This window comes from Antennarius striatus, chromosome 5, assembly GCF_040054535.1.
Source record: "Antennarius striatus isolate MH-2024 chromosome 5, ASM4005453v1, whole genome shotgun sequence".
In the NCBI taxonomy this organism is placed as follows: domain Eukaryota; kingdom Metazoa; phylum Chordata; class Actinopteri; order Lophiiformes; family Antennariidae; genus Antennarius; species Antennarius striatus.
This window is the reverse complement of record NC_090780.1, coordinates 23,288,508-23,314,149: the sequence shown is the minus strand read 5'-3', so window position 1 is coordinate 23,314,149 and position 25,642 is coordinate 23,288,508. Positions and strand designations below refer to the sequence as shown.

The window sequence follows — 25,642 nt, the reverse complement described above, 5'->3', positions numbered from 1 at the left end:
ATACCAGGTCAAAGACGAAAATCAAAAGTCATATTTTAATCACACAGGTCTTTCAGGTTTATTTCACACATTTAATATTAAAACAAACTCTTTAAAGCCCACGTACTTCCTGTCTCTTTCAACAGAGAGAGGTGAAACTGTGTCAGCGGGCGCCTCTGTTACCTTTACTAAATATAGGTTATCACAACACTCCCCCACCCCTCCTCCTCTGGTTCTGGATTGTACCACCGCAGAGATGGATCTCAACTTGTGAGATGAAAGCTGCAGATGAATACTTCATCTCTGACCCACATAATGGCGATATATGAGGCGCGGCAAACGGAGCTCCGCCGCCTTGCAGCCCGTTCTTACTACGCGGCGCGCCGTCGGTGCGTCGGGAGCGATTAGCGGCGCGCCTCGACTCCCATCTTCCTCCTCCGCCTGGATCCCACTCCTCTCTCCATCTCTTCCAGGAAGAGGAAAGGAGAGGAGGGGAATAAAAAAAAAAAGAGAAGCGGAGCACACCGGCGACAGAAATGGTAAAAAAAAAAAAAAAAAAAAAAAAGTAAGTGGGAGATTTATGGAAATGTAATGCCTTCCTGAGAGGGAAGCCACTTGAGCGCGTTTAGGTGAGATGTTCCGTCTGGCTTTAGGCGACCTTCGGGAAAGTTACTGTTTTCTACTGGAGTTACGCGTAGTGGTGCGTTCAGGTAACATAAGCGATTTATTAACACGTTTTTTTAAAAATTCCCGTTGTTCTCTGTTGCGCCTTTCTGTTGACTCATTTTGGAACGGAGATGTTTTTTGTTGTTGTTTTTTTTCCCTTTGCGCGTCAGACGCTGACGGTCAGAAGCCTCCATGTTCAGATGACAACCGCTGCGTGACGCGTGGAGTACAGGAGGACCGAGTGACACCAACACAGACACAAGCTGTAAATATGTGGAAATATCACAGAGCTTTATGGAGGCGGCTGATCCACGGGGGGCCAGGGGCGCTGCTAGACGGGGAGGATGACGGGGGGGGACACACGGCCCCATCAGTCATAATATGCGTCTGAAACAGTTGTATTGGTTGAAATGATGCTTTCATGTCACACAATGTTCATTATGACCAGTGTTTAAATATGTTTATGGCATAAAATATGCAAAATGTGTGTTTACTGAATGGATTTAAGTTGTTTAAATTTGAATTTGATTGCATTCGAAGCAAATAGTATTTCAGGAAATTAATTTTGTGACCCGAGGGAACGATTTCAGATAAAGTACATGTATTTACTTAATAACTATTCATTCATTTTGTATTTGTTTCTTCCGCTTTTGTGTGTCACATGCAGATTTGAAAGGAGAGAGGCGGGGGACACTCTGGGCGCAACGCCGGTATACACTAGCTGCGTAGCTGCTTCACAATTACGGTTTCTAAAAGTAGTTCCAAAACAGTTTGACTCACAAGGTCCAAAGTCAGATTGTTGATTTTGAGATTGTTGATTTTTAAAAATTATAATAATTAATATTGATTCACTACAAAATATAGGAACTTGTTAAATCGGTAAAAAAACTGAAATGTGTGTCTTCCAACAAAGGGACATTTTACAGAACAGACACTTCCTGTTTTACCATATAAATGAAAAAAAATTGAAATATGTTTATGAAATCATTGTTTCACAGTTGTATTTCTGTTGTTTAATCTCACTGATGTCAGATTAATTAATATTAGATTGATGTCAGATTAATTAATATTAACTTATTCTCAAGATAAAAAACAACAAATTTAAACTTCCAGTCAAACCAAAAACCTCTCGAAGAGTTTCAATCAAAGTTTTGACATTCTAACTTTTATGTACTGATGGATTAATTGCAGGGGTTTTAGATTATATTGCCGTAGTTTTAGGCGTCTCCCTCATAAACCGAGGTCCAAGTTGAAGCCACTGTTTGAAGATGATTGCATTGTTTACATCGTTTGTCACAGTCCAGTAGGTTTAAAACTCCTTCCCCTGCCCATGAAGTGATGATTGATGATGATGGCTCTATTGTTATAGTCCTCATGACAAGGGAGACAGTGAAGACCATCCAGGCCTCATCTGAAAGGTCACGTATTCAGTATTCAGCAGGCTTGTCTGATGTATAAGAGGGAGGCTGACATTTCTTTCTCTTCCCCTCTCCCTGGGGGAGACTGTCACTCTGCTCTTCTTTAACACGTTGATCCAAAGTTGAAGTTTTCAGCTTAATTATCCATCTCATAATAAAATAAGTTCGATTTTAGTAATTCCGCAGTGACTTTAGAAACTTTAGAGGAGAAACATCCGAACAAATGTTGTGTCAATTATGTTGGATTGTTAGCCAATAGGCTGTCAGTCTGTAGTTGATGATCAATTTGAGTTTTGAACTTTATTTTTCTTTAGTAAAACAGTTTGAATGTTAAAACAATGCAAAATAATTTTTATTCCTTTTGTATAATAATGATTGGTGGAACAATGATGTCATATTTCCATCACTATTTCCACATCTTTAATGACATCATCTGGGCAAAGCTATTATACTAATATTTGATTAGCCTTTGTGGAAATTTATTGTTGTTGTTCCAGTGACCAGACAGAGTTTTGTCGGATTTGCTCACATTAGCAAACACATAAACAATAGTCGTATCAGAATCTGATTATAGTTTTAATTCTGCAAAATTAGCTCCTGCGGCTAAGCTAACAAACGGCGGCGGTGCTCTTGCGAGCATCATTCAACGTTTTGTTTTTTTTCATTTTTGAAGTTTATTTATTGCCATTTCTTACCAAACAGACAGTGTTTGCTGTTAGTTTTTTTCCGGTAAAGAAACCGTCGGCGCTGTGTGTGTTTCGTCTGAACAGCTGAGAGGAGCCGTCCCGTTTTAAAGAGGCAGACAAACAACAAATCAACCTGACAGCCGCTTCTTATGGCTGACGTGTTAAAGAGCGATCACAAGCAAGACAGGCAGCAAATGTTCACACTCGTGTAAATAAATGATGGCGGGGCTTGTTTTAAACCTCAGAATAAAGCCCCAAAACAAAGATTGCGTTGGAGCTGGATGATGACGTCTCCTTTCCTTCACAGGTAGCTGAATCTCGCCGCTGAAAACCTTTCCAGGGCTCTTCCTGTCTGGGATTCCGACCTGAAGGTACAGTAGCATCATCGATTTTCTTCTAATTGAAAGAGCCTCATCTCCTCTCCGTCTTTCTCTCCTTTTATTTCTTTCGTCTTCACCATCTGTCCTCATCCTTCCTTATTTCACCAGGCATTGATTACTTCCTTCATTACACACTCATAATTACAATTTCGGTCAATTGCTATGCGCAGCGTGCAGCAAATTATGTTAAATCGAAGCCGTTTCAATGCCAGCCGCCTTATTGGCTCTTAAGACAAATCGGGAGGTGAGTTTCGTCTTCGTCGTCTCGGAGCGAAGAGGAAGTTAAAAACCGATAAGAGCTTCCTCTGTCAGCCACGTTCGGCTGAGATGATGGCCCACCCCCTTCCTGACAAGGTGAGTGACATTTTGGAATTTTGGATTGGCAGCAATGCTGCAAAGTCGCACTTTGATTGATGACTGCTGCCACGCATTTCTTATGTAAACGAATAAACGAATCAAATTTTTATTTATTACGAAACTGCTGAGCAAACTGCCGGCATTAGCGTTATTCTACTTTATTTTACCGCCGTGCGCCAAAGTGCGAATTGACTCGCAAACATGTGCTGCACTAAAAATTGTTCACTATATTGCGCGTATGAATAATGTAAGAGGTCATAATAAAGGCTTACGCTAGTGCGTGTTAGCGATAGGGGAAAATTAGCCGCTAGCATCGGAGAACATTTGGAGCAGCTGCCAACGAGCGAAAAGAGCAAATAAAAGCATTTTAAAAGGATATAAATATTAGCATAGTCTGGATGGGTTGGGTGGTGTGTTTTATTTCCTTAGCGGATGGAGGGGAGAAAAATCCCACAATGCTTTGCAAATAGAAATGAAGAAGTAGAAGTCAAAAAGAAAGGGATGCTCAAACAGGAGGGGTTGGGGTTTAAAAGAAGAATTGGGATTGGGATTATGTTTACTTTTGTGTTAAATGAAGAGAGACGAGTGTTTATTGTGAAACCACTTTATCCGCCCCCTGCTGGTGCTTCGAGAGACTGCAGGTTTAAGGTGTTTCCTCATTGGCTCCTGAATATTTTATATATACGGGGGTAGAAATGTGTTTGAATCCCTAACACACATAGGTATCATTGCTTCGCATGAGTATTTGGAGTCTGTTTGTTTATCTTACAGATTCTTGCTTGCTCAGCAAATTTCCGAAATTGGCCCGGCTAGATAACAAAAATAACAACAAACCTAATTACTTCAAGTCAGTAAACTTAGTTGGTACAGTTTCACTGCCCTACTTTTATTCAACACGGCGCCTGAAAGTGTATAAAAGTAGAGATACGTGACGCTAAAGCGAGACAGTTTACCTGTCGAACAGGTAGATGAAAAAGCAGCCGGAAAGCGCCGTTCAGATTTCATGCCGCCTTACCGTCGACATACAAAGAAGGTAAACCGGCTTTGTTTTTGCTATAAAGACAACGGTAACGCTCTGAAGAAGAAGAAGAAGAAGAAGAAGAATCGCCCACAAACGCACAAGCGCTCCCCTTCCTGTGAAAGTCGGCCACTTAAAGTCTTAACGGGTGGAAATATAGCTATCACACACATAAAAGCGTGGTGCAGTGAAATAACCATTTGGGAGTTAATTCCATTTCTGCTGACAGTAGATAGGTCTTACCATTCTCTCTCACTATCACATAGTAATTACTTTTAAGGCCATAGGGATTATGATGTCCCCAACTCCCTCTGTAATAGAGCTCGTGCTCCATATAACCCGGTAGCGCCGCTACCCGGTCGCTATCGCCCTCCTCATTAAGTTGTCCCTCCCTCTCATTATCTCCTACGTGTAATATCCTCCATCCATTAACTTAGCCCACTTCTCTGTGACTCCCCCTTTCCTCCATCTTCTCTACCTTTTTTTTATTTTTTTTTTATTTACGCTTCATCCTCCTCTGCGCCGTTGTCCACTCAAGCCTTCACGGCGCTGCCACAGCGGATCAGCTCACTCTTAATTCAACTCCTACACAGCAAGTCGGCGAGAGGAAGCAGAACCGCCGTGCCCAGAAAATTCATAACCGTTTGAGCGAGAGATGAAGGGAGGAGAGGAGAGGAGAGAGGGTTGTCTTCAGGGACACGATAGCCTGCTGGAAATTGAATATACATTGTTCTTATGTAACCAAGCGTGTTCTGTTGGTGCGGGCACGTCATGTTCGTGCATACATCAAGCTTAGCATGGCAGCCGTGCTAATGTTGTCCTTTTTTTTTTTCTTTTCTTTTTTTTTTTTTATCTGAAGCACTTGTGTCTATTTCCGTCTCGTCTCCATGGCTCCTGGCCTCGGCAACGTGCAGAACGCAGCCGCATGACGATTAGCTTCCCCCGTTGCTTCCCCCAGTTGCTTCAGCTGCTTCCTAGTCTCGCCTGGAAAAGCGGTTGACGGTGACGAGAAGTGAATGCATCTCGGAGCAGGAGTGTTGTGTAAATGGAAGACGTCCTCTGTAGGGTAGATAGGTAGAGGATGTGGCAGTCTCTAGTCTCCATTGGTAGTGTCCGTCTCTCCAACCAACCGGTGAGCCCTGTTCAGTGACCTTTGACCCGTTCCCGGATGATGCGGTGAGCGGTTGCCGTCATAGATAGATGTCAGCAGCGCGTGACATGAAGGTCTTTCCTGAGTTTAAGCCCATCCATTGACTGCCCATTGGTAACTGTTGGGTTTCATTCTCATGCTATCCCAGCTGACTTTGGGTTTGGGGGCGTTGGGTTCGTCCTCAACATATCACATAGACGAACAACCAATCACTTTACGGACACAGGTAGAACATGCAAACTCCACCCAGAACAGTTCAAGGTCCTCAGGTGGTTTTGAATGAGCAGATTTCCCAGCAAAAGTTTCTATTTTGCATCAAAAATGCATAAGAAAGTGACATTTTTCTTCACGTATTGCAGTTTCAATGTAGATATTATGTACAGTGATGCTTCAGTGTCAAAAAAATAGTGAATACACACCAACACTGTTGCTAGAATATTAGCTTTTGGTTGAAAATATCACTTGTTTTCTGAAAATAACACAAAAAGCAGAGCAGGAGGGAAACGAATTGTGAACGTAAGTTTCCACTGTGATGGCTAGCCCCCTGTTTTTAGAGCATCTGTCATCTCACCACACAAACACACACACACACACACACACACACACACACACACACACACACACACACACACACACACACACACACACACACACTAAATGGACAACCATGCCAGGGGATGAGGGGAGAAAGCCTGAGCTGTTTGCCATTTAAAGGCAAATAAGAGAAACGCCAACTGCTGTCCAACAGCCTCGGCCAACAATCAGCCACAAGTGATTTAGCCTCGGCTCTCTCATTATAGGCCCCGGAGCCTCCGCTGCCAGGCTCGGCCCGCTAATTCACTTCATCAGTACCAATCCGGGCGCAGGAGCAGCTGGGCTGGAGCGCTTTGCCATTTCAATCTTGTGTAAAATATGTAAATGACAACACTGGCCTCAGCCAGGAGGCCAACGGCGGCTCTGTGGACGGCAGCAGGTGATTTTTTTTCCCGCCCCGGGTTGTGGCGACTCCATTGTGCCTCATTGTCACTTCGCAACCATGGAGTCTGCGTCTGTTGAAGGCCATTTATTACGGATAGCACACGTATGTTTGTGTGTGCACAGCAGAGATAAGATTAGCAGCGAGAGCAGCCCATTGGCTCCATTTGCTCTGCGGAGGTTGAGGGATGTCATCCCTCCCTCCGGTCTATTGATCCGCAGGCCGGATCAAGACTTCGGAGGAGAGACTCGGATCAGAGAGTCTGCAGCAGACGCAGCCTCCGACTTTGGCTTTCCTGCCACACTCTGTTAAGGCGGCGCGTTTACCTAATCCCATCCAGGCCATTAGATCAGCCGGTCGGGCGAGCCAGGTAACACGGAGCTTCATCAAATCTTGGAGGCGACCGGCGGCGGCGGCGGTGGGATGTCTGCAGCTGCTCCTGGAAACAAGGCGGTGGATTCAGCCGGCTGAGAGGAGCTGAGCCAGAAAGGCTGAATGTGCTGTAGGCTCACGTTGTGAAGAAAAGCTGCAGCGCCCTGAGGGGTTAAAGCTAAGAGGCCATGTAAATGTCCTGGACAGTGTTGGACTGAGGCAAAGCAGGGAAAATCGAACTGCCGCTCTGTGAATCTCGACCTTAAGGAACTCTTTCCTTTTATCAGAGTCTCTCTGCTGTCGAGTTTCTGCTGCGTTCTTTAACATGTCGGTCTGTCGAGGAACCTGGACCGGATTCCTCCGACCAATGCTTTGGGAAAGCCAATCAGACATGTCTCATGGAAGTAGCTACAACAGACGCTTGACGCGTTTTTAATTCACAGTACTGCTTAATAGTTGTGTTCTTTGTACGTATCCTGCAGCGAAATTCACTCGTGAAAGTGTTTTCAACGGCAACCGACGTTAAATCAACTTTTACAAAGCTTTTGTCTTGACACGTAGATGAAGAGTTGAATGAATGTCGACTTTAACGTCTTTCACCGTTAAAAAAACACTTTGTTTGTTAAAAGTGACTTTAAAGTACACAGATATGTAGTCAATACATGATACACGGTTCAGTTTATTTGGTATCGTGGAAGAGGACCCGGAATTGTCAACCGGGTCGTCAGATTGAGAACGATCTCCAAAAGTTGAGCCGAGCTTCGCGTTGGACGATCTCTGAGTCGCACCGGTGATTGATTGGGATGTTCCGTTTGGGCTGTCCCATCTATTCATCCCCCCCTCCATCCCCTACCACTGTGTTCTCTAGTAGCTCCTCAGAGGTCAGATGAGCCCCATCGGACCAGACCTTCGGTCCGTAAACAGAGCGGAGTAACATTGATTTATATGAGTCTGTGGTTGTTTATTCAGAGGAGCGTAGAAATAAACCAGAACTGCTGTGTCTTCACTTTCCTCTTCCTCCTTTACCTTTTTTTTTTGTTGTTGTTCAAAGTTAAACGGATCTATAGCTGGCCTGTGGTGAACTTTACCAGATAAGGCTTGTTTCAGCCAAAAAAAAGTACAGATCCTATCAGAACCCAGTAGGTTGACCTGCTGTTGGACCGCCGAGCGCACGACGTCAGCATCGTTAAAACCAGGCTGGTGTGAAAAGCAGTTTGTCCAATAAAGCTCAGGCACTTTCTCCTGCATTTTTTACACACTTACACACACACATACACACACACACACACACACACTTCTGGACAGGTGCACACACACACACATACACACTTCCAGGCAAACACACACCTACTGACAAAGTTTGGCAAGTCCAGTCGGTGCACTGCGGTCAGTGGAGGCAAGATGCATTATTTGAATATTGTAGACTAATTATATGCCCGCCTGTAAAAGATGGAGAGAGAGGGGGGAAGAGAGAGAGAGGATCAGCTGTGGAACAAGATAAAGCACAGCAGGCATTTTATCTGACCTCTAAATAATGAATAATGAAAAACAGGTTAGTGCACTAAAAACAGGAGGCGTGTAGGAGGCGCTTTCTCCCAAATCACAGCCCGACCTGAGAGGATGATTAAAGGAGGTTCATGAAGAGAGGCTATTTTCAAAGAAATCCAGCCGTACAGGTTAAATATCTAAGCTACAATTTAAGCATTAACGTGGTTTTAAATGCGGCAGCCGGGATTACGATCCTCCACCTTCTGAATATCAAACCTGGCTGCATTGTGACCCCCATAGAGTCATTTATTTTCCTTACTGGTACAATTTTCTCTTTCATTTTAACAAACACCAGAGATGTTTTTGGCATCAGGTTGGGCTTCCTCACACACAGCAATCTTTTTAGCATCAGGGAAACAAGACAAAGATGTCTCAAACATCCCAGAAAATGCTTCCTTTGTGCTGGGAGTTGAGTTTTTCCTCCGTCTATGACAACGATTTCAACAGTTGCACACATTTAATTTGTTTTTCGGTGCACATTTGTTGAGTTTTGGGGCAAAAACAAAGGTCAGGATGCTTCACAAGCGGCTGAAATATCACAACCTTTACTCTGCAAAATTGGTGGATGCTACATTTCCCCACACTGCAGCTCGATACCGTCTATCTTTAAATATGTTTGTCTCTCCAACAGCATTTCCAAATTCAAAAGTTGTATTTTTATGAGGCACATTGCATCAGAAACAACCCCCCCTCTGTGTTCATGTAACACCGTCAGCATTCTGTGCATCTCAGGAAGCTGCAGCATCCAGACTGTACACACATTCTGAGGTTTTGTTTGGTTTGGGGTTGTTTTTTTTCCTCCTCCATGTAGAGGAATATTCCTCCACGGTGCTTTTCCTGATCACATCAGATATGGTCTGTCAGGCGCAGTTTAAACTGTCGGAGCCGGTTGCTGTGGTAACGACTGGATGTGTGTTCGTAGGACAACTGCTGGTGTGAGAACAAAAAAGCGAGAAGCTGCCAATAAGTGTCCTCGCCGTCTCTGCTGCGGCGACGTGTTCCCTCCTCAGCGACGGTGTTCCTCAGCCAGCTGGTTACGTTACATGTGAGGAAACTTTCAAATGAGATTTGGGCGGAAAGATTGGGGATTATTTTCATTCTTATATTTGTGTCTATAGCCGCCATCTAATTATACTAATCACTGTTAAAATTGTCATGGGTTCAAATCTATAAATTCGTTCACAATCTAAAATGCAAGCCCCAAAGGAGGGATATAAACTTTTAGGATGGGAAGGAATTTTATTTTTATTTTCACCATTTAAAGCTTGAATAGACCAACAGACATTACTTCTGATTGTTAACCTTTTATATCTCCTTAAATATCCCCTGTCCTCCCAGTAATGTGTCCACGGGGGCGATCTCTAAAGAGTTGAACATCTCTCACTATTGTTTTTACACCTTCATCCTGTTGGCATCACTTGAGACAGTTTATTGGACTTCACACGTCTGTAAAAGACGTAATGTACTCTCCAACACCTGCTAACGGACTCTGATGCATAAACTTGGCGGGTTTCCCCTTTTAACTCGAGTTAATGCATCCCTAAAAAGTCAACACGTTTCTAATTGGCTCTCGCCGTTAAAAACGTGACTGGAAGTCAATCCACTTGCAGTTTGCAGCGCTGGAGATGGAACCATCCAAATGGAAAATAATCCAATGGGATTATTTTTTGAAAAGATGTTGACTTGGAGATGTTTATTTAAAAAAGAATCAAACGACATTGTGAGAAATGAATCGTACAAGACTGTAAACTTGGGAGTCTTTCATTGAGGAAAGTAATGCTGCAATTCTTTCCTTCCAGGTCTGATTAATACCAGATTAACCGACGCCGGCTGCGCCGCCGAATCCAGTTTAGCCGTCTAAATATTTTATTGCAGGCAGAATTAGTCCCTTTGCTGCAGGTTAGCTGGTGTAATCTCATCATTTGCATCCTGATGCGTCGGTGAGCAGACGGACCGACGTGCCGAGTTCAGACGTTCATCCTGCGCTACAAACCTGTTTTCATCCCAAGCCGCGTTTACTGTCGTTCAAAAATCCGACGGCAGGTTGATAAGACGTTAATTAATGATGGGAAATTAACACGCTCGTCATGTAATGAAGCTTTACCCATTTCCTTTTCGCGCTACGGATAGTCCGCGCACAGCGGGGGGGAGCCGATGGAGAGCGACTACGCTACCTAATTAAAAGTTTTAAGTTTGAGGCAAGGCTGACTGTAAATGACTTCAGATGATGCTGGTGGGCTTACTGTTGATTTCAAGCTGTTCAAGCAGTTAATTAAAAAAAACGATGTGTCGAACCAAATCGGTTACAGATTGCAATTAATGCACTCTCCGAGTCGAGGCCGATGTCGGGGGGGAGGGCCACTCTTCCTTGTTAGCGAACGCGGGCTGTGGCCGGGGTCAACCAATAGGAAAGGAGACGGCTTTTATTTGTTTTTTCATCATTTTTCATGAGACGTTATTAACGGCCAACCAAGCGATAAGCAATCATGTGCAAAAAGAAAAAAAAAGGAACTATTAAAAAATAAAAAAAACAATTAAAAAAAAACAACATAAAACCCCCTTTGGGAAAAGCGTAACTGTTGCTATGGTAACCCACTCAGTAAAAAAACCCAAAAAAAAACGGAGATATCTTATTTTGAAGGACAGTCTTCTCATTATCTCCCCCCCTTTTTGTCCTTTATTCCTCCGTCTGCGAGATGATCAAAGGTACGCCAGGTAGGAAAAAGGAGAGATGGATGAGATGCCGCGTGGAATCACAGCGCCGTAATTTAGCAGCACTTACTCGTTCATTAAAAGCTCTTCGCCGTGACCTTCTCCAACAAAACCCCTCTCAATGTCACGCCGTTGTCCCCACCCCCCACCCCCACCCCTCGTACGAAGCGTACGCTGGTGATTTACAAGGGTGCATTCAAGGTGTTGCGGCCGGAATTAAGTTTTTTACAATTTTTGAACGTTTCCTCCCACGTCAACGCCAGACTTTCCTCCACCCCTTCCTATCCATCATCCCACCTCGCTGGAAACTCCTACGTACGTACGAACCGTACGTACGTAGGAGAAGTGGGTTACACGCAGGGATCAGAAAGCTCCTGAGGGATGACACAGGAAAAAAACAAACTGCTACTCGTCTGAGCCGAAGAGGAAGAGGAAGAGAAAGAGAAAGAGGAGGCCGTTGTTCAACAGTTACACACAGACAGACTGATGTAGCGGCTAAAGCGGTTAGCGCGATCGCAAAAAAAAAAAAAAATTCTTCCACCAGAAGCAGAACAGTTTGTCTCGTTTGACTTCTACATTACGCCAACACAACCCTGCGTGTTCAATAAGCAATTAGCATTTTTATTTATTTATTTATTTTATTACCAGAAGATGTGACCTTGTAGCAGCTCCATGGGTGGGTGACTCATTTTAATTAAACGCATTCTTCATTGGCCACTGCTCCAATCCGTCCACCAACTTCCATGAAAATCAACTCGGCGTTTTGTTGTTGTTGTTTGGTTTTTTTTTATCCTCCGTAATCCTGCTGACAAAGTGGACGGACAAAAATTACGTCAAACTTCTCTGAATGCCTTCCTCTTCCTGTTATACATTGATTTATTGATCCGTGTGTGTGGGTTTGAATAAAAAAGAAATGAGAAATGTTGCTGGAAGAGGAAATCTTGCTTCCTCTCATTTGTATTCTGCGCTTGGAGGAAAACATCCGAAAGCTTTGACTCGTCTCTGCGGCCTTAATGTCCAGGACGTACGCCTTGCGATCCGATATTCCTCATTCGATTTGGGATGTTTTTTTTGTTTTTTTTTATTTGCCTGTCGTCTCCTCCCGCCCCGTGTCTCCATGCTTGTCGAGCTACATTTGCGTCAAACTCTTTATACCTCCTGTACGGCGGATGGCTCCGGTTATCCTCGTAAATGCTGTATATACGGAATGTGGGGAGAGAATTTCATTAGACCGAGCGCTGGTTAAAGTTTGACCATCAAAGGTCATTTCGACCTCACAAAATGTACGTTTTGTCGTAAAGAATTTCCAACATAAAAGACAGACGTCTCCTATCAATGAAAAACCGAACTGTCTTTGATTTCAACCCTGAAGATAATCTCATTATTCCGCATCCATACCGCAGAAAATCTTCTTTTTTTTTCAATATGGATGAACTGTTTTTGATATTCTGAATGACTGATTTGAAAAACAAGAGAAAAGCACATCAACTGAAACAATAGATTTATGGACTTTTGCAGATTGCTTAAGGTGAGATAAATGTAGGAGTGTAAATATCTCCTTGGTGTAATGCAACGTCTTTGATTAGCAATATATCCATACTGCTTAAACTGCTGCTGTAGCGTCCAATCCATTTCCATTTCGTGTCTTCTGCAGCACGCGGCGTGAGGCGTCCCCAGGGGGGCGAGCTAAAGCCTGGCCTGTAACCGATCTGATACTCCCACTGCTCAACTTGGTTTCACCTCTCCAACAACGAAGCCTCCCCCTCGCCCTGGAGCCCTGTTCTCCGCTCTATCCAGCGCTCTCACACCTCCATTTTCCTCTGCTTGAGCTGATCAATCCTTCGCCAAATCCTTCCTGACTTCCTGCCCACCTCCTCCATCAACCCCTGGGCGCCCCCCACCTCGGTGAGCCAATGGCGGTACCTTCAGCCCACGAGTTCCACTGGCAGAGCCTGGCACGCCTGCCCAACGGTCGGGTCTACCACACTCTGTCCGAAGTCGGGGGCCAGATGTACATGCTGGGGGGCTGTGACGCCGCGGGGAGGCCCTGCCCAGCCATGGAGGTCTACTCCCCCGAGGTACAGACGGAAAGCATCGACGACGCTTTGTGATGTTGCAGTTTAATCCTGATTATAAATAGCTTTTAGAAACTTTCATTCACTCTCAAACATGCTGATTGCACTTAAAGCAGGGAAATAAATCTGAAATATGAAGCTCGTAATTTGTAAAAACAAATAAACAGCAAAGTGCTATCTCTGTGGTAGTTATTTGATTCCAGGGAGAATATATTCCAAGTCCCCTGAAGACTGTGTCACAAATCAGCTGATTTATTTGGGTGATAAACCAGCTGTAGATCAGATTACTGACGATCAACCGTTGGGGCTGTGCTGCAAGTAGTGCAACTTTTTTGTCAGTATGAAGTATTTATCCTCAGTTAAACCCCCCCCCCCACGACCATCAACTCAGTGCAGATGCTGGTACCTTCTTTGCAGGGGGACCGGTGGATATGCCTGCCCCCCATGCCTACCCCTCGCGCCGGAGCAGCCGTGGCGGTGCTTGGAAAACAGATCCTGGTGGTTGGAGGAGTGGGAGAAGACCAGAGCCCCCTGAAGGTGGTGGAGATGTACAACACCGAGGAGGGACGGTGGAGAAAGCGAAGCGCTCTGCGGGAGGCCTTAATGGGTGTATCCATCACTGTGAAAGGTACGGAGAGGTAGCAACAGAAAGGCTTAGCGCTGCAGAAAACTTGCCCAAACTTATGGTTTACAAGTTCTGTCCCAACTCCTCTCTCATCTGCATCACCTCTTTCTTTCTCTCTCCTTTTATTCTCTATCAGTTAGCTGGTTAGCTTCCAGAGTTGTCACACAAGTGTTCGGTAGAGTCTACCCCAAGTTTACGGGAGGAACAAAAAGATGAGAACATCAGCATAATCACACAACCATGGTGTTGAGCAAAGAGTTTGTTTAAGGACAAGATCATTAACTTCATTCAACCCAGCGCACAACTGGTGATCCTGGAAGATCAGAATCTTAACAACAGATTTTGTTGATATGCTTGAAAACTTTTCCCACAGCTGCTTTAAAATTGATGTATTTTTGCTGGGAAACTCTTGGGCTGTCTTTCTCTTATTTCAACATTTAAAATTTAGTTTAATCTAGTCTTTGCTCACAATCTGATAGTCTCGCTTTTAGTTCTCGTCTCTTCGGGTCATAGTACACCAGGGTGGTCCGGCTATCTAAAGCCTTTGTGGGGTTTTGCAGTAGTTAGATCAAGTATGTTCTCATCTGGGGTGTCACAGCGGTTAGCGCTGTTGCCTCTTAGCAAGAAGGTTCCGGGTTCAGTTCCATTCTGTGTGGTGTTTGGATGTTGTGTGCGTGGCTTCTATCCAGGTTCTCCAGCTTCCTCCCAACTCCAAAAACATGCAATTTAGGTGAATCGGTCACTTCAAATAGTCCATAGGTGTAAGTGATTGTTGTTTTTCATGTGGCTGGTGACCCGTCAAGGGTGTAACTTGCCTCTCGACTGTAGCCACGCCTGGGGTAGACTCCAGCAACAACCTCCTACCCACAATGCAAAAAAGAGGGTGAAGACGAGACAGTTATGGTCTTGTCTTCAAGAAAATGGATGGATGGGTGGATGGATGGATGGATGAACAGATGAATGCATGGATGGATGTTCTCATCTTCTTGTTCCTCCCGTAAACTTGGGACTCCAAGACTAGAGTCTAGTCCCAAGACAAGACTGCAGTCTCCTGTAGTCCCTTGGAGTCCCAAGACTAGAGTCTAGTCTCCTTTGTCCAGGCGATGGTCATCCTCAGCTGGACTTATTTTTAAAAGTTGCTTCTTCTTCCACCTTTGAGGAAGAACGTTTGTCATATTCGTCCTCTCATTTCAACACCTCTGTTCTCTATAAATAAACAGCCTCTTCTTCATCCTCGGATGAATTTCTGCTCGGTCCAGCGGCGCATCCGTCAGTGTCTGCCTGAAAACAGATGGATGTTGCACGCACACGGACTTATTGGCCGGGTATAGGCTTCATCGCGCTGCCCTCTCAATCTCTTTGATCAGTCTTCAATCTTCAGCCTCTTTCTCTCAGTCTCATCCGCGAACTCATCCCCCGGTGACAAATAGTCTGACAAAATGATCAATAGGGCCAAATTAAAACAAATCTGGTATTTTTAAATGGATAGTCGGTCAAAAAATCGACTACACGGTGTCATTTTTATCGACATCTGTTGAATCATTATTTTCCAAATATTAGTTAATGAACTTTAGTTAATGAGCTTTTCTTCCCCCCCATGAAATGAATATTAAGTATTCGGGACTTTGTTTTACTTACTATTTACATAGTGCAGATTAATTCAGGTTTGGAACGTGAAGTCAATGTTTTCTTATAAATAAACCTAATAAAACTTCAGGATTCTTTCCCTGCAGCTCTTTTTCTCTTTACTTAGTTAAAGCTGTATTTTCCTTCGTGTCAACACTCTCACCCACATCCATTCTTATGCTGTAGGTGTCAGGCCAAAGTGCCAGACATGGACGTTCACATTTCTATTCTGCTGCTGTGCTTTCCTGTGTCTCCCATGTCTGTCACAGTCTCCTGCCTCGTCACCAACTTCCCCTCCAAACTTTGTGGCTTTGCAGAGTTTTAGTAGCACATAAAATCAAACACCAATGGCTCGTTTCCATCGGGTTCCGTGGTTAATTGGAGCAGCATTTTAATGTGACGTGTGTGTTTTGTGTGTAGATGGCCGGGCCCTGGCTGTGGGGGGAATGGGCGCTGACCTGCTCCCTCGTAGCATCCTACAGCAGTACGACCTCCGGAAGGACGTGTGGGCGCTACTTCCTCCCATGCCGACCCCTCGCTACGATGCCAACACACATCTCCTGGCCAACAAGCTGTATGTGGCAGGTACAAACACCCTAGTGTAGGTGTGTTCAGGATGTACAAGTTTCACTTCCTGTTTGGAAGGAAAGATAAATTCAGTCACCGACTCTTCCTCCAGGCGGTCGTCAATGCAAGAGACCGGTGAAAGCCTTCGAGGTTTACGACACCGAGACACGTTCTTGGACTACGCTTCCCATGATGCCTTGTAAGCGTTCATACGGCGGCGTGATATGGGACTCGACTGGGAGGTTGTATCTCCTTGGAGGTTTGCGTCAGGGAGGAGGACACCAAAGCTCCAAGTTCACCAAGAACGTCAACATTTTTGACACCAACCAAGGTAACGGAGACGCATTTTCTTTTTTAGGTCCGATTTTTTTGTCATTTGTGCTGCACATAGATAATTATTCTAATTATATCATTATGACCGATTAGCATAAGTAAATAAAAATAATAATCTCGACAGTTTCATTCCATGCTCGCCCATTCATTCATGAGTTCCTTGTTAGCGTCCTGAAGCTAAATTGAATCTTTTGTTTTAGTGAAGTAACAGAAAGAGAACAACCAAGTTGCTCACTCCAGTTGCATTGTGGGTAATAAATGAGCCATCTTTTGCATGAAAAAGACTGGGAGTCAGATTTAATGCTTGCTTGCTAGGCAAGCAGTGTTTCCGTTTTTCAGTCATGATGCTAAGCGAGGATAAATCACTCGTGACTTCAGTTCCAAGAAACAGACCTGGATCCAAGTTGTTGATTTTATCTATTTTTTTTAATCTGGCAGTTGGTTTTAATGATGGAAATATTTGAAATCAATTATTCGTTCAGTTTATAGAGTTAGTAAAACATAACTTTCAAACATTTCTACTCTGCTTATTTGCTATTTAGTGTTTTTAATAAATGAAATAAACCCTACGGCGACATTTTGCTGTCACACAGAGTAAATGCGAGTTTTGAAAAAATCTCAAACTATCATTTTCTTTCATCTTTGACCCGCAGGTTAATGAGGTATCCAACCTTACATTAATGGAAGCGCCGAATGAAAACATCAGACATGGATTTTAGACGAATTGCGATGTTAAAATTACACGTTAAATCATGCAATTTGGAAGATTTTTTGCTTTTTTACTTCAACCTTACTATAATTATATTCCTTTAAGTCCTGATTCCATCACATCTGAATGAAAAAAAAGTAAAAATAATAATTATGTTTGAGTTGATTTTTTTTTTTACATCATTTCCTTTATTCTAACAGCGTCCATCTAAATATTCCTCAATCCTCTTCTAATTCCGTCCCCGATCCGTATCCCGTAATGCCGTGAAATGACTAACGCCTCAGTCCGGTGAGAACACGCTGGAGTAACAGGTGAACAAATTGACGAGGAAACAGAAAGAGAAACTTGGGGGGGGGGAGCGAAAATCGATAAGTCATTTTAGACAGCTGGGTATGCAGTCCCACATTAGGATGTGCTGAATAAAAGCCAAATAAAGCAGACCAGGGGGGTGATAATGTTAATGTATGGTAATTGGGAGACAGTCGGTCTTGAGCGTGATATCGAGAAGCGAAGAATAAAAGAAAATGCTAATGATCGCACATAAACACAAGCGTCGGTGTGCGTATATTGATGTATATCCTCACCATCCTGCATACACAGCAGCCATACTCTGTTTCTCCAATCTAATTTTGGTGGAGATGAGATGGGAGATGAGCTGAGGATGGGGATGGGGTGGGGGTGGGGGTGGGGGGGCCGGGGATGAGGAGCGCTTTAAATTACAAGATCCAGAAACAGATTGCTTTATTATCCATCTGCAGCAATATCTATCCACACACAGTCATGCAATCTGCTGTCAAACGGTGATATTCTATTACTGTTCCATTTTGTATCGCCCGTGTCGACACACACACACACACACACACACACACACACACACACACACACACACACACACACGCCAGTTAGGTGTTGTTTCGGTTTTGTGGGCAAGCTGCAACAAGTGTGACCAAAAAAAAATACAAAGAGTGTGTCGGTCGCATTGTGTGTGAAAGGAAATTTATATGCAGAGAATGGAAAACGATCAGGTCATCCAAATAGCTTCGGTTTCCTCTTCTGCAATTCAGTCAAGCGGGTGGGGGGTGGGGGAGGTGGGGGGGGGAGTCTGATAAATTGAAGCGAAGGCAGAAGTCTTCACAGCCTGGATGTATAAATCCAAAGCCGTCTCCTTGGCGGTTCGCTGCCCAGCTTCAGGTGTTTTTGGTTCCATTAATACCCAACATCCACCAATCAGATTGAGCCCTGATTGTGTTTCCAGAGAGGTAAAAACCTCCACCAATCACTGCCAAGAAAGGTTTATTTATATCGTGCTTGTAATTATAACTTACAAGCAACTGTAACATGGGTATTTTCAAACTCAGGTGGTCGCATTCCCTCGCCTGGAGTGTGGAAACATCCCACCGGCCTGCTAAAGCAGCGACAGCCTCCATGTGTGAAAATCCTGATGTATTCGGGTTTTTTTAAGGGGGGGGGGGGATAACCAGTAACTAATGGATTCTGTCTTATTTGACTTGAGCAGACGGAATGGTGCAGATTAGCTGTTGAAATATTCAGAATATTCTAACGTCACGGTGAGACTGCTGTTCCTCCATGAGCTGAGTGGCGTCTGAGGATTCAAACCTAACAATCGGAATTGGAATCCGTCGATGATGGCTGAAGCGAATCATTGTCCTTTTTCTACTTTTTCATCACGACGGACAATTAAAGAGCAGAGCCGGGGACAAAATCACCCCCAAACAGACTACAAAGCCCATTCTTCGGAGAATCGCCTCATCTTACTCGCTCTATTGTCGCACTCCCTCTTTTGTCTGTCTTCTCTCCATCTGTATTTTCTCTGTCTCTCCATCTCTTTATTCTCCTCCGCCGTCTCCCTGCAGAGTAGAATAATGCATGCTGGTGTTCTCCCTGAATCCTACAAAGGAAATCTGGCACGAACACTCATGTAATCCCTCCAAAGCAAATAGGAATAAGGGCTGCAGTCAAAACCCCGTCAGAGGATTGGGCCGTAAGTCTGTCGTGTGATGTGATGGCACAACTGTAATTTAAAGAAAAGAGAGAAAACCCAGCTGTAAGTACAGTGTTGTTGAATTTGTTCTGCGTCCACTTGTTAGGCTGATGGCTTTAAGTAATAAAGTTGATGTTTCCAGGGCTGCCCTTTTGATGACGCTGCTTTTATTTACCTTCTTGTTAACATACGACCAAGAGTGAGGTTACAACTTCGTCTTGGTTTTGTAGCAACACGCTAACGCGTGTTAATCGGACCCAACCGTAGACTGTAGCTGAGGGCGATGTCATTACACATGCAGGTAAACGCTCCGAGACGACAAGCGTCGGACAAATTGAAACCCTGACCTGCTGATGGGGTTAATTAAAGTCAGAGGGTGATCTGAGCCTGTTGGAGGCGTGGAAAGAATGTGATGATGGTCAAAAGGGCGACGAGACGATCGCTTCGAACCGTAAATGTCAACCTGGTGGTGGTGGAAAGGCGGGATCGCAATGTCTTTAGAACCGTCCGTCTGTCAAGGCGTCCATCCTGCTCATCCAGGCTAGCAGGGTATTCCAGTCCTTTCTACCCCCAGTGACACTTTCCAACTCCCCCTGGGGGGGGTGGCTGGAGGCTTTCCCGGGCTAGACGAGATTTGGAATCCCTCGAATGGTTTCTGGGTCTACTGGGAGACACCTCCCAGTTGGATGTGCCGTCCCCGGACCAGATGCCCAGACCGATCTATTTATGAGCTTCCTCCAGCTCTGAGGCGGAGACTATTCTATTAATACGCTTCAATATGCACGACCCTTAAGTTATCAAGAGAGTGGGAGTTCAAATGATTTTTATTATAAATAGAACTCCACAATGTGAATGCTAAAAGTGTGTTAGCATCTCAGGTTTGGTGGACAGCCAGCTGTGGGCTTCGTTCCTTATTCTGTAATTCAACCAGGCTGGAAAAGAAATCAGAGGCAGGTTCACCATCTGGTAGTCTATCTCTCCTCCAGTCGATCTGCTTGTATTTGTGAGCTCCCCACACCTCATTGTCTCTGCCTCTTGGTTAAGAATAGGTTGAGATTACAGGAGAATGAGCCAATAGAAAAGACGAAGCTGTAAAGGGAATAAAAAAAAGGAAAGAAAAGGGAAAAATCCAGAATAAGAAACACAAGATAGATATTTTCAACCTTCTTTTTTGTCTTGTTCTGTCACTATCTACCTTTGTACTTCTCCATCTTCTCCCTCCCTCGCTCCCAAATGAAGTTATCTTTCTTCCTCTGCCGTGGTTTTCTCCAGGCTGGGTTTCCTTCGGCTAAATAAGACGTGACAGCAACGAAACAACATAAATAAATAAATAAGAGAGAGAGAGAGAGAACTTCTGCTGAGAGAAGAAGATTGTTTTAAAGGCTACGTTTTCATTTCCACCACATGGAAGCGCAACAAGACTTTTTATATCTGCTTCTGCTTTGAGTGTGAAGCTTCCAGTATTTAGGATTAAAATGAGCCAAAAGCTGCTTTGGCGATGGATAAAAAAAAATGTCTTGCTGAACACCAGGGGTTCATTGTTGGCATTTTTACTGTGTAATATATAGACAGAGTGACGCCCACATCCTCTAATGCCAGCCGCTAAACTCCTGTCTCCAGTATAATTGAAATGTTCACTCGTGCACCACCTGCCAACATCTTCTCCATGCATTTATGATCGCATGGCGCACATCTGGTGTCCCTCAGGGCATTCAGATTATTTTAGTTTTGTCATTTGGATCTTAATCGTGGCTTTCAGATTAACTTTGCTTTACAGATGGCTGACTCTCTTCATGAAAGATCGCTTGTAATAATTACACGCCAACAGGTTCACAGCGACGTGCTCAACTTCTCCCACTAATAAGAGTCAGATGGAAAACTCCAAACTTCCTGTCCTTTCTCTTCCTCTGTTGTGTTTGTCATATCCTCTGCGTGTCCTTGCCAGCGGTGGGTGTGTGTGTGTGTGTGAGTGTCTGTGTGTGTGTGTGTGTGTGTGTGTGTGTGTGTGTGTGTGTGTGTGGGCTGTATTTACCTTGAATGCCATAGGCTTACAGGTGAACTTTTCGCGCAGGTCACAGTCTGAAAACAGGTTCAGCAACTTCCTGTCCAGTCAAAGGACACTGCTTCAAACGTTTGTGTAGACAAAAGCGCATACGCTCACTTTAACTGTCGCTTCTTCTTCTCCTTTCTTCTTCTTTTCCAGGAGTCTGGTTGAAGTCCGAGGAGACGGTGGCGATGAAAACAAAGAGAGCCGACTTTGCCGCCGCGTTCCTGCGTGGACGGGCGGTCGTGGCTGGAGGACTAGGTAAAAACAAGACGTCCTAAACTGAGCTGTCACTCTGTCCACGATACACAACATCATGCATTAGAATGTCTACACGAATACGAAATTCGTGTATCCAGGTTCAAGTAGAAAACTGTCAATGAAGTTGTAAGGATATGAAAAATTAGTATTCCAAGAAGATCATGAAGACATCAGTTTAGCTTTTGAATTGGAGGAGAAACATCAGTGTCACATCAAATAAAGGAATGCTTTGGCATACAGCAAGTTTTACATATAGGGAAAAACATTATTGAATCTTATGGCGCATTAAGACTACATTATTGTAGGGATCATCCATCCATATTTGTTTTCTTGTAGAATTTTTAAATGTAGTTGATGTAGGTTCTCTTTTGTCTGTGTCATGGTTACCCTTGACGGTTGAATATCATCAATCTCTTAAAATAATTGCCTGCCTTTTTTTAAAAAACAACATTTTTTCCCCATAAATCATTTAAATCATCAATAAATTGTTCAGTGTTTTGTGTTTCCTGAAAATTCTGAAAAAATGACTGAGGCAGGCGATAATTTTAAAAAGGAGTCGATATGAAGCAGCCGGACTTGACGTTTCACCTCTGGTCCGAGAGGCTACTTCAGTTCTGGAAGCAAATTGGTCCAAGAGACTTCTTCCTCAAACCTTAATCAGAGTCTGGTTGCTTCGAACTCGACCTTTTAGAGTTTATTCTTGAACTCTGTGCGTCTTTTGTGTGCTTTCACGTTCTCCAGGTCATGAGCCCTCAGCTCTGGACACAGTGGAGGCCTTCCACCCTCAGAGAAAGAAGTGGGAAAGGTTGGCCCCCATGAACTTCCCACGATGCTCCACTTCATCCATCGTCGTTAGAGACCGTCTCCTGGTGGTGGGAGGCGTCAACCAGGTATTGCCTGAAAAAATGAACCAAAAAAAGCTTCTATATATACACATATTTTTCCAACAGCTGAAGGGCCAAGACTTCTCTTGCTGATTTTGCGTCAATATGTTTTCTTCACACTGTTAAAAGTGTGAAGTATGTGCCAGTTAACCTATTATATATTTATACCGTTGCGTCATCGTGGGGTGCCCTCCACAGCTGTGAGTGTGATCCCACTCTCCGGGGAGAAGCTAAGTGAGTAAGAATCGGTTTGGAAAAGGCCCTCATCCACCTGACTACCTGCTCATTATGTGTTTATCATGATTACGCCTACGCGGACCAGTCTTTACCTTACTCACTGCACACAACAGTGTTGGACCGCAATATGCCACTTTCCTCAATAATTAAGTGTGACCCAATCTTAATGATGTTTTGTCAGAATAAGAAGTGTCGCAACTTTCAAGGGTCGTCTATTTTTCAGTCTACGCTGTGCTGATGCGCAACGAGATCTGAGCTGTAGTCATTATTTACTGGTTGAAACCTGGTCTAGTATCTCCGACCTGGTTCTTCCTCCTTCATGGATCTATGATGGTGGAGGCGTGTCCTCCTGACCCTCACAGCTGTGTTTTCAGGGTCAATGGCCCCCAAGAGTCTCCAGAGACATTATGGTCCCGGGGGAAGTGGCCAGAAAGAGCACCAATGAGCCTTTGCTGGAACACAAACATTAGCTTCATCTCTCGGAAGCAGACTCAAAAGGTGACCTTGCCGCACGCCGGGTCTTGATCCACAGCGCCAGGTGGGACTCAACCTGAATGAAATGTGCACAGTTTGCTGGAAACGGATTAGGATGGACGATCTAACCTGATCGGAACCTGACCTTGTCGTGCCGGTCGTTGTTTAGCCATAACAAACATTATGATTGAGCATTTGTTGATTTCTAAGTGTTGTTGGTGTCAGAACACCTCAGGCCAGGATCAGAGATTGACCCAGTTCTTGGACATTAACAGATCACAACCTGGTGGTGAATCATATCAGGAGACTGCTTAGGAGGCCTGCTAAAACCAGGACATGTGGTGTTACAAGATATCTTACCTCAGGTAGAATACCTAATGCATCCTGGGGAAGGTTTGGGATATGGCATCCACTTGGAGAGTATGGAAAAGGGCTTTTGGTTGTCCTTGAGAGGGTTCTAACACCTCTGAACACATCCACATTGTCTTATGGAGTAAGGGGGAGTTTAAAGATCCGAGGAAGCTTCACTTATTTCCTGACAGAGGTCTCTAAAGTAGTTATAAAGCTTCTTCCTGGCAAGGTCCTTGGTGTGGGTTAGATGTGTCCTAAATTGCTGAAGGCTGACTGAATAAAGCTGACACGCCTCCTAAATTTTATGCGGGGGCTGTTGACATTGCCTGTGGAATGGTTGCTCTAAATAGTAGTTCCCATTTTTAACGAGGGGGCAGAGGAAGGAGTTCTCCATTCTTTCACACTATGCCCTGGGCGTATACTCAAACGTGATTGGTTTGCTGGGTGCCCTGATGATGGACACCCTGTAAATAGTTTTAAATCGATGCAGCGTCTGGAGACACCTCGACGTCAGATTAATTTTGTGATGTCAATATTGAGCATAACCTTCAGTACCTCTTCCTCACCACAGGGTGGTACCGGGAGCACACGAGCTCCAAAAAGACTACACTGCCCCTCGGAACTTTATGTTCACATGATATTTTCTCAGTTGTCACATATTGCAGTCTTAGATTTCTCATCTTTACCATCCTTTTCTTAATGACTCTCTCTTTATTTCGTCCATCAGGTTCCGAGCTCGGCCCACGAGATCCTGTACATAAAAGAAGAAGAGTATCTGTAGCCCGTAGCAACTGACGCCAGATGAATGCAACACATCTGTGATTCTTTTTCCCTGCTCAACTCTCTCCATCAGACCATCGTGCAATATGTAGGAAGGATTGAAAAAAAACTGGAGTGACTTTGTGATGCAAAGCTACAGATAACACTGCCCCCTGCTGGCCGGTAGCTTGCACTGAGCTCCGGGTGGAAGCATACACATGCACAATGGAGGAGCTGGCTCTTTCTATCTGAGTTGTGTTTCTTGATACTACTAGTAGGCGACACTTTTGCATTACACGTTGCAGTGCGTAGATACAGAAGAGCTTTTATAGATTGTATGTCTATAGATAGACGACAAATATATAGATATCTTACGACTAGACACATTTCAGGTGTGCGTTCACGTCTTTGTCCATGTGATCAATTTGTTAATTACAATCTCAATTAATCATGATAAAAACTGACAGGGTGTTATATTATTTAACTTTATACACAAACACTATGTTAGTACACACCTCGTGAAGACTGATTACAGCAGTAATCCTCCTGTTCATGGTTGGCACCAGCTCCAGATGATCCTGTGACGCCGTGACTGAGACATATGTCCACATCGTGGCGAGCTCCCGCTCCAATGACCCCCACAGACTTACATTGGGGGTTCATTGTTGCCCATCCCAGAACTGGACATCATTCTGCTGCATTAATTGGGCTTAGGAACAGCACCAGTCTCGTGTCATCGGCCTCCCCCAGGCCTCAGATGATTTATTGTCTTGGCGTCTGCAGACCTTTGGGTTCCAACAGTCTCTACTGCTGCTGCTGCTGCTGCAGCGTCCAATCAGAATCTGTGTAGCGCATATTTAAATCCCTAGACTGTGTTGGATGTGGATAGCATTTGTTCACTGTAACAAAATTTGCACTAAAGCGATTTACACTGAGCGTGAGTCAGTTTTACCATCAATAATGTCTAGGGTAATGTCTAGTAGTGATTGCACAGAGAATCCTGTCTATGCTGTTATAGTGCACTTTTGTGGTTGTGATTATAGATGAGATTTAATACATTGCATATGAAAAAAGATTTGAATTACCAGTCAAAGGATCTGCTTTACATTTTTTATTCTTGCAGCAATACAGCATTTTCATCCGTGTTTTAGTTGTGCGACACGTGCTGTGATGCATCAGTCATCGGTTCATCACACCTCACTCAGGTTGGGTTGTTACAGATCTGTGTTTGTAACTACTGAGATCATCTACTGGTTAGTGTCACGTCATCGCTGTCCGGGCCAAGATTTTGTCTCTTGAGCTCGGGCGGCGGTGCAACGGGCGAATAAGCTGTGAAATATGTCGGTTTGATTTCATTCCACATTTATGTCCTTCAATCAAACTTGTGTAATAATGGGGCTATGAGTGGTCGTGTTCAGTAGAATAAATTTGAT

The 25,642-nt window shown here is 44.2% G+C and overlaps 1 protein-coding gene across 3 annotated transcripts; it reads left to right on the top strand.

The window, feature by feature from the left end:
- klhdc8a (kelch domain containing 8A) lies at positions 1–25,641 on the top strand. 3 transcript variants are annotated; one of them, XM_068315797.1, is made up of 10 exons: positions 1–689; positions 816–910; positions 3,057–3,120; positions 12,917–13,340; positions 13,755–13,965; positions 16,009–16,173; positions 16,268–16,486; positions 21,403–21,504; positions 22,246–22,394; positions 24,178–25,641. In XM_068315797.1, the coding sequence occupies exons 4-10, from the start codon at positions 13,176–13,178 to the stop codon at positions 24,229–24,231; spliced, it is 1,065 nt and encodes a 354-aa protein (XP_068171898.1). In that variant the 5' UTR covers positions 1–689; positions 816–910; positions 3,057–3,120; positions 12,917–13,175; the 3' UTR covers positions 24,232–25,641. The 3 variants fall into 3 exon arrangements, with proteins under 3 accessions (XP_068171898.1, XP_068171897.1, XP_068171896.1); XM_068315796.1 differs by lacking the exons at positions 1–689; positions 816–910 and adding an exon at positions 1,540–2,063; XM_068315795.1 differs by lacking the exons at positions 1–689; positions 816–910 and having other exon boundaries at positions 2,937–3,120.
- Position 25,642: the final 1 nt, after the last annotated feature.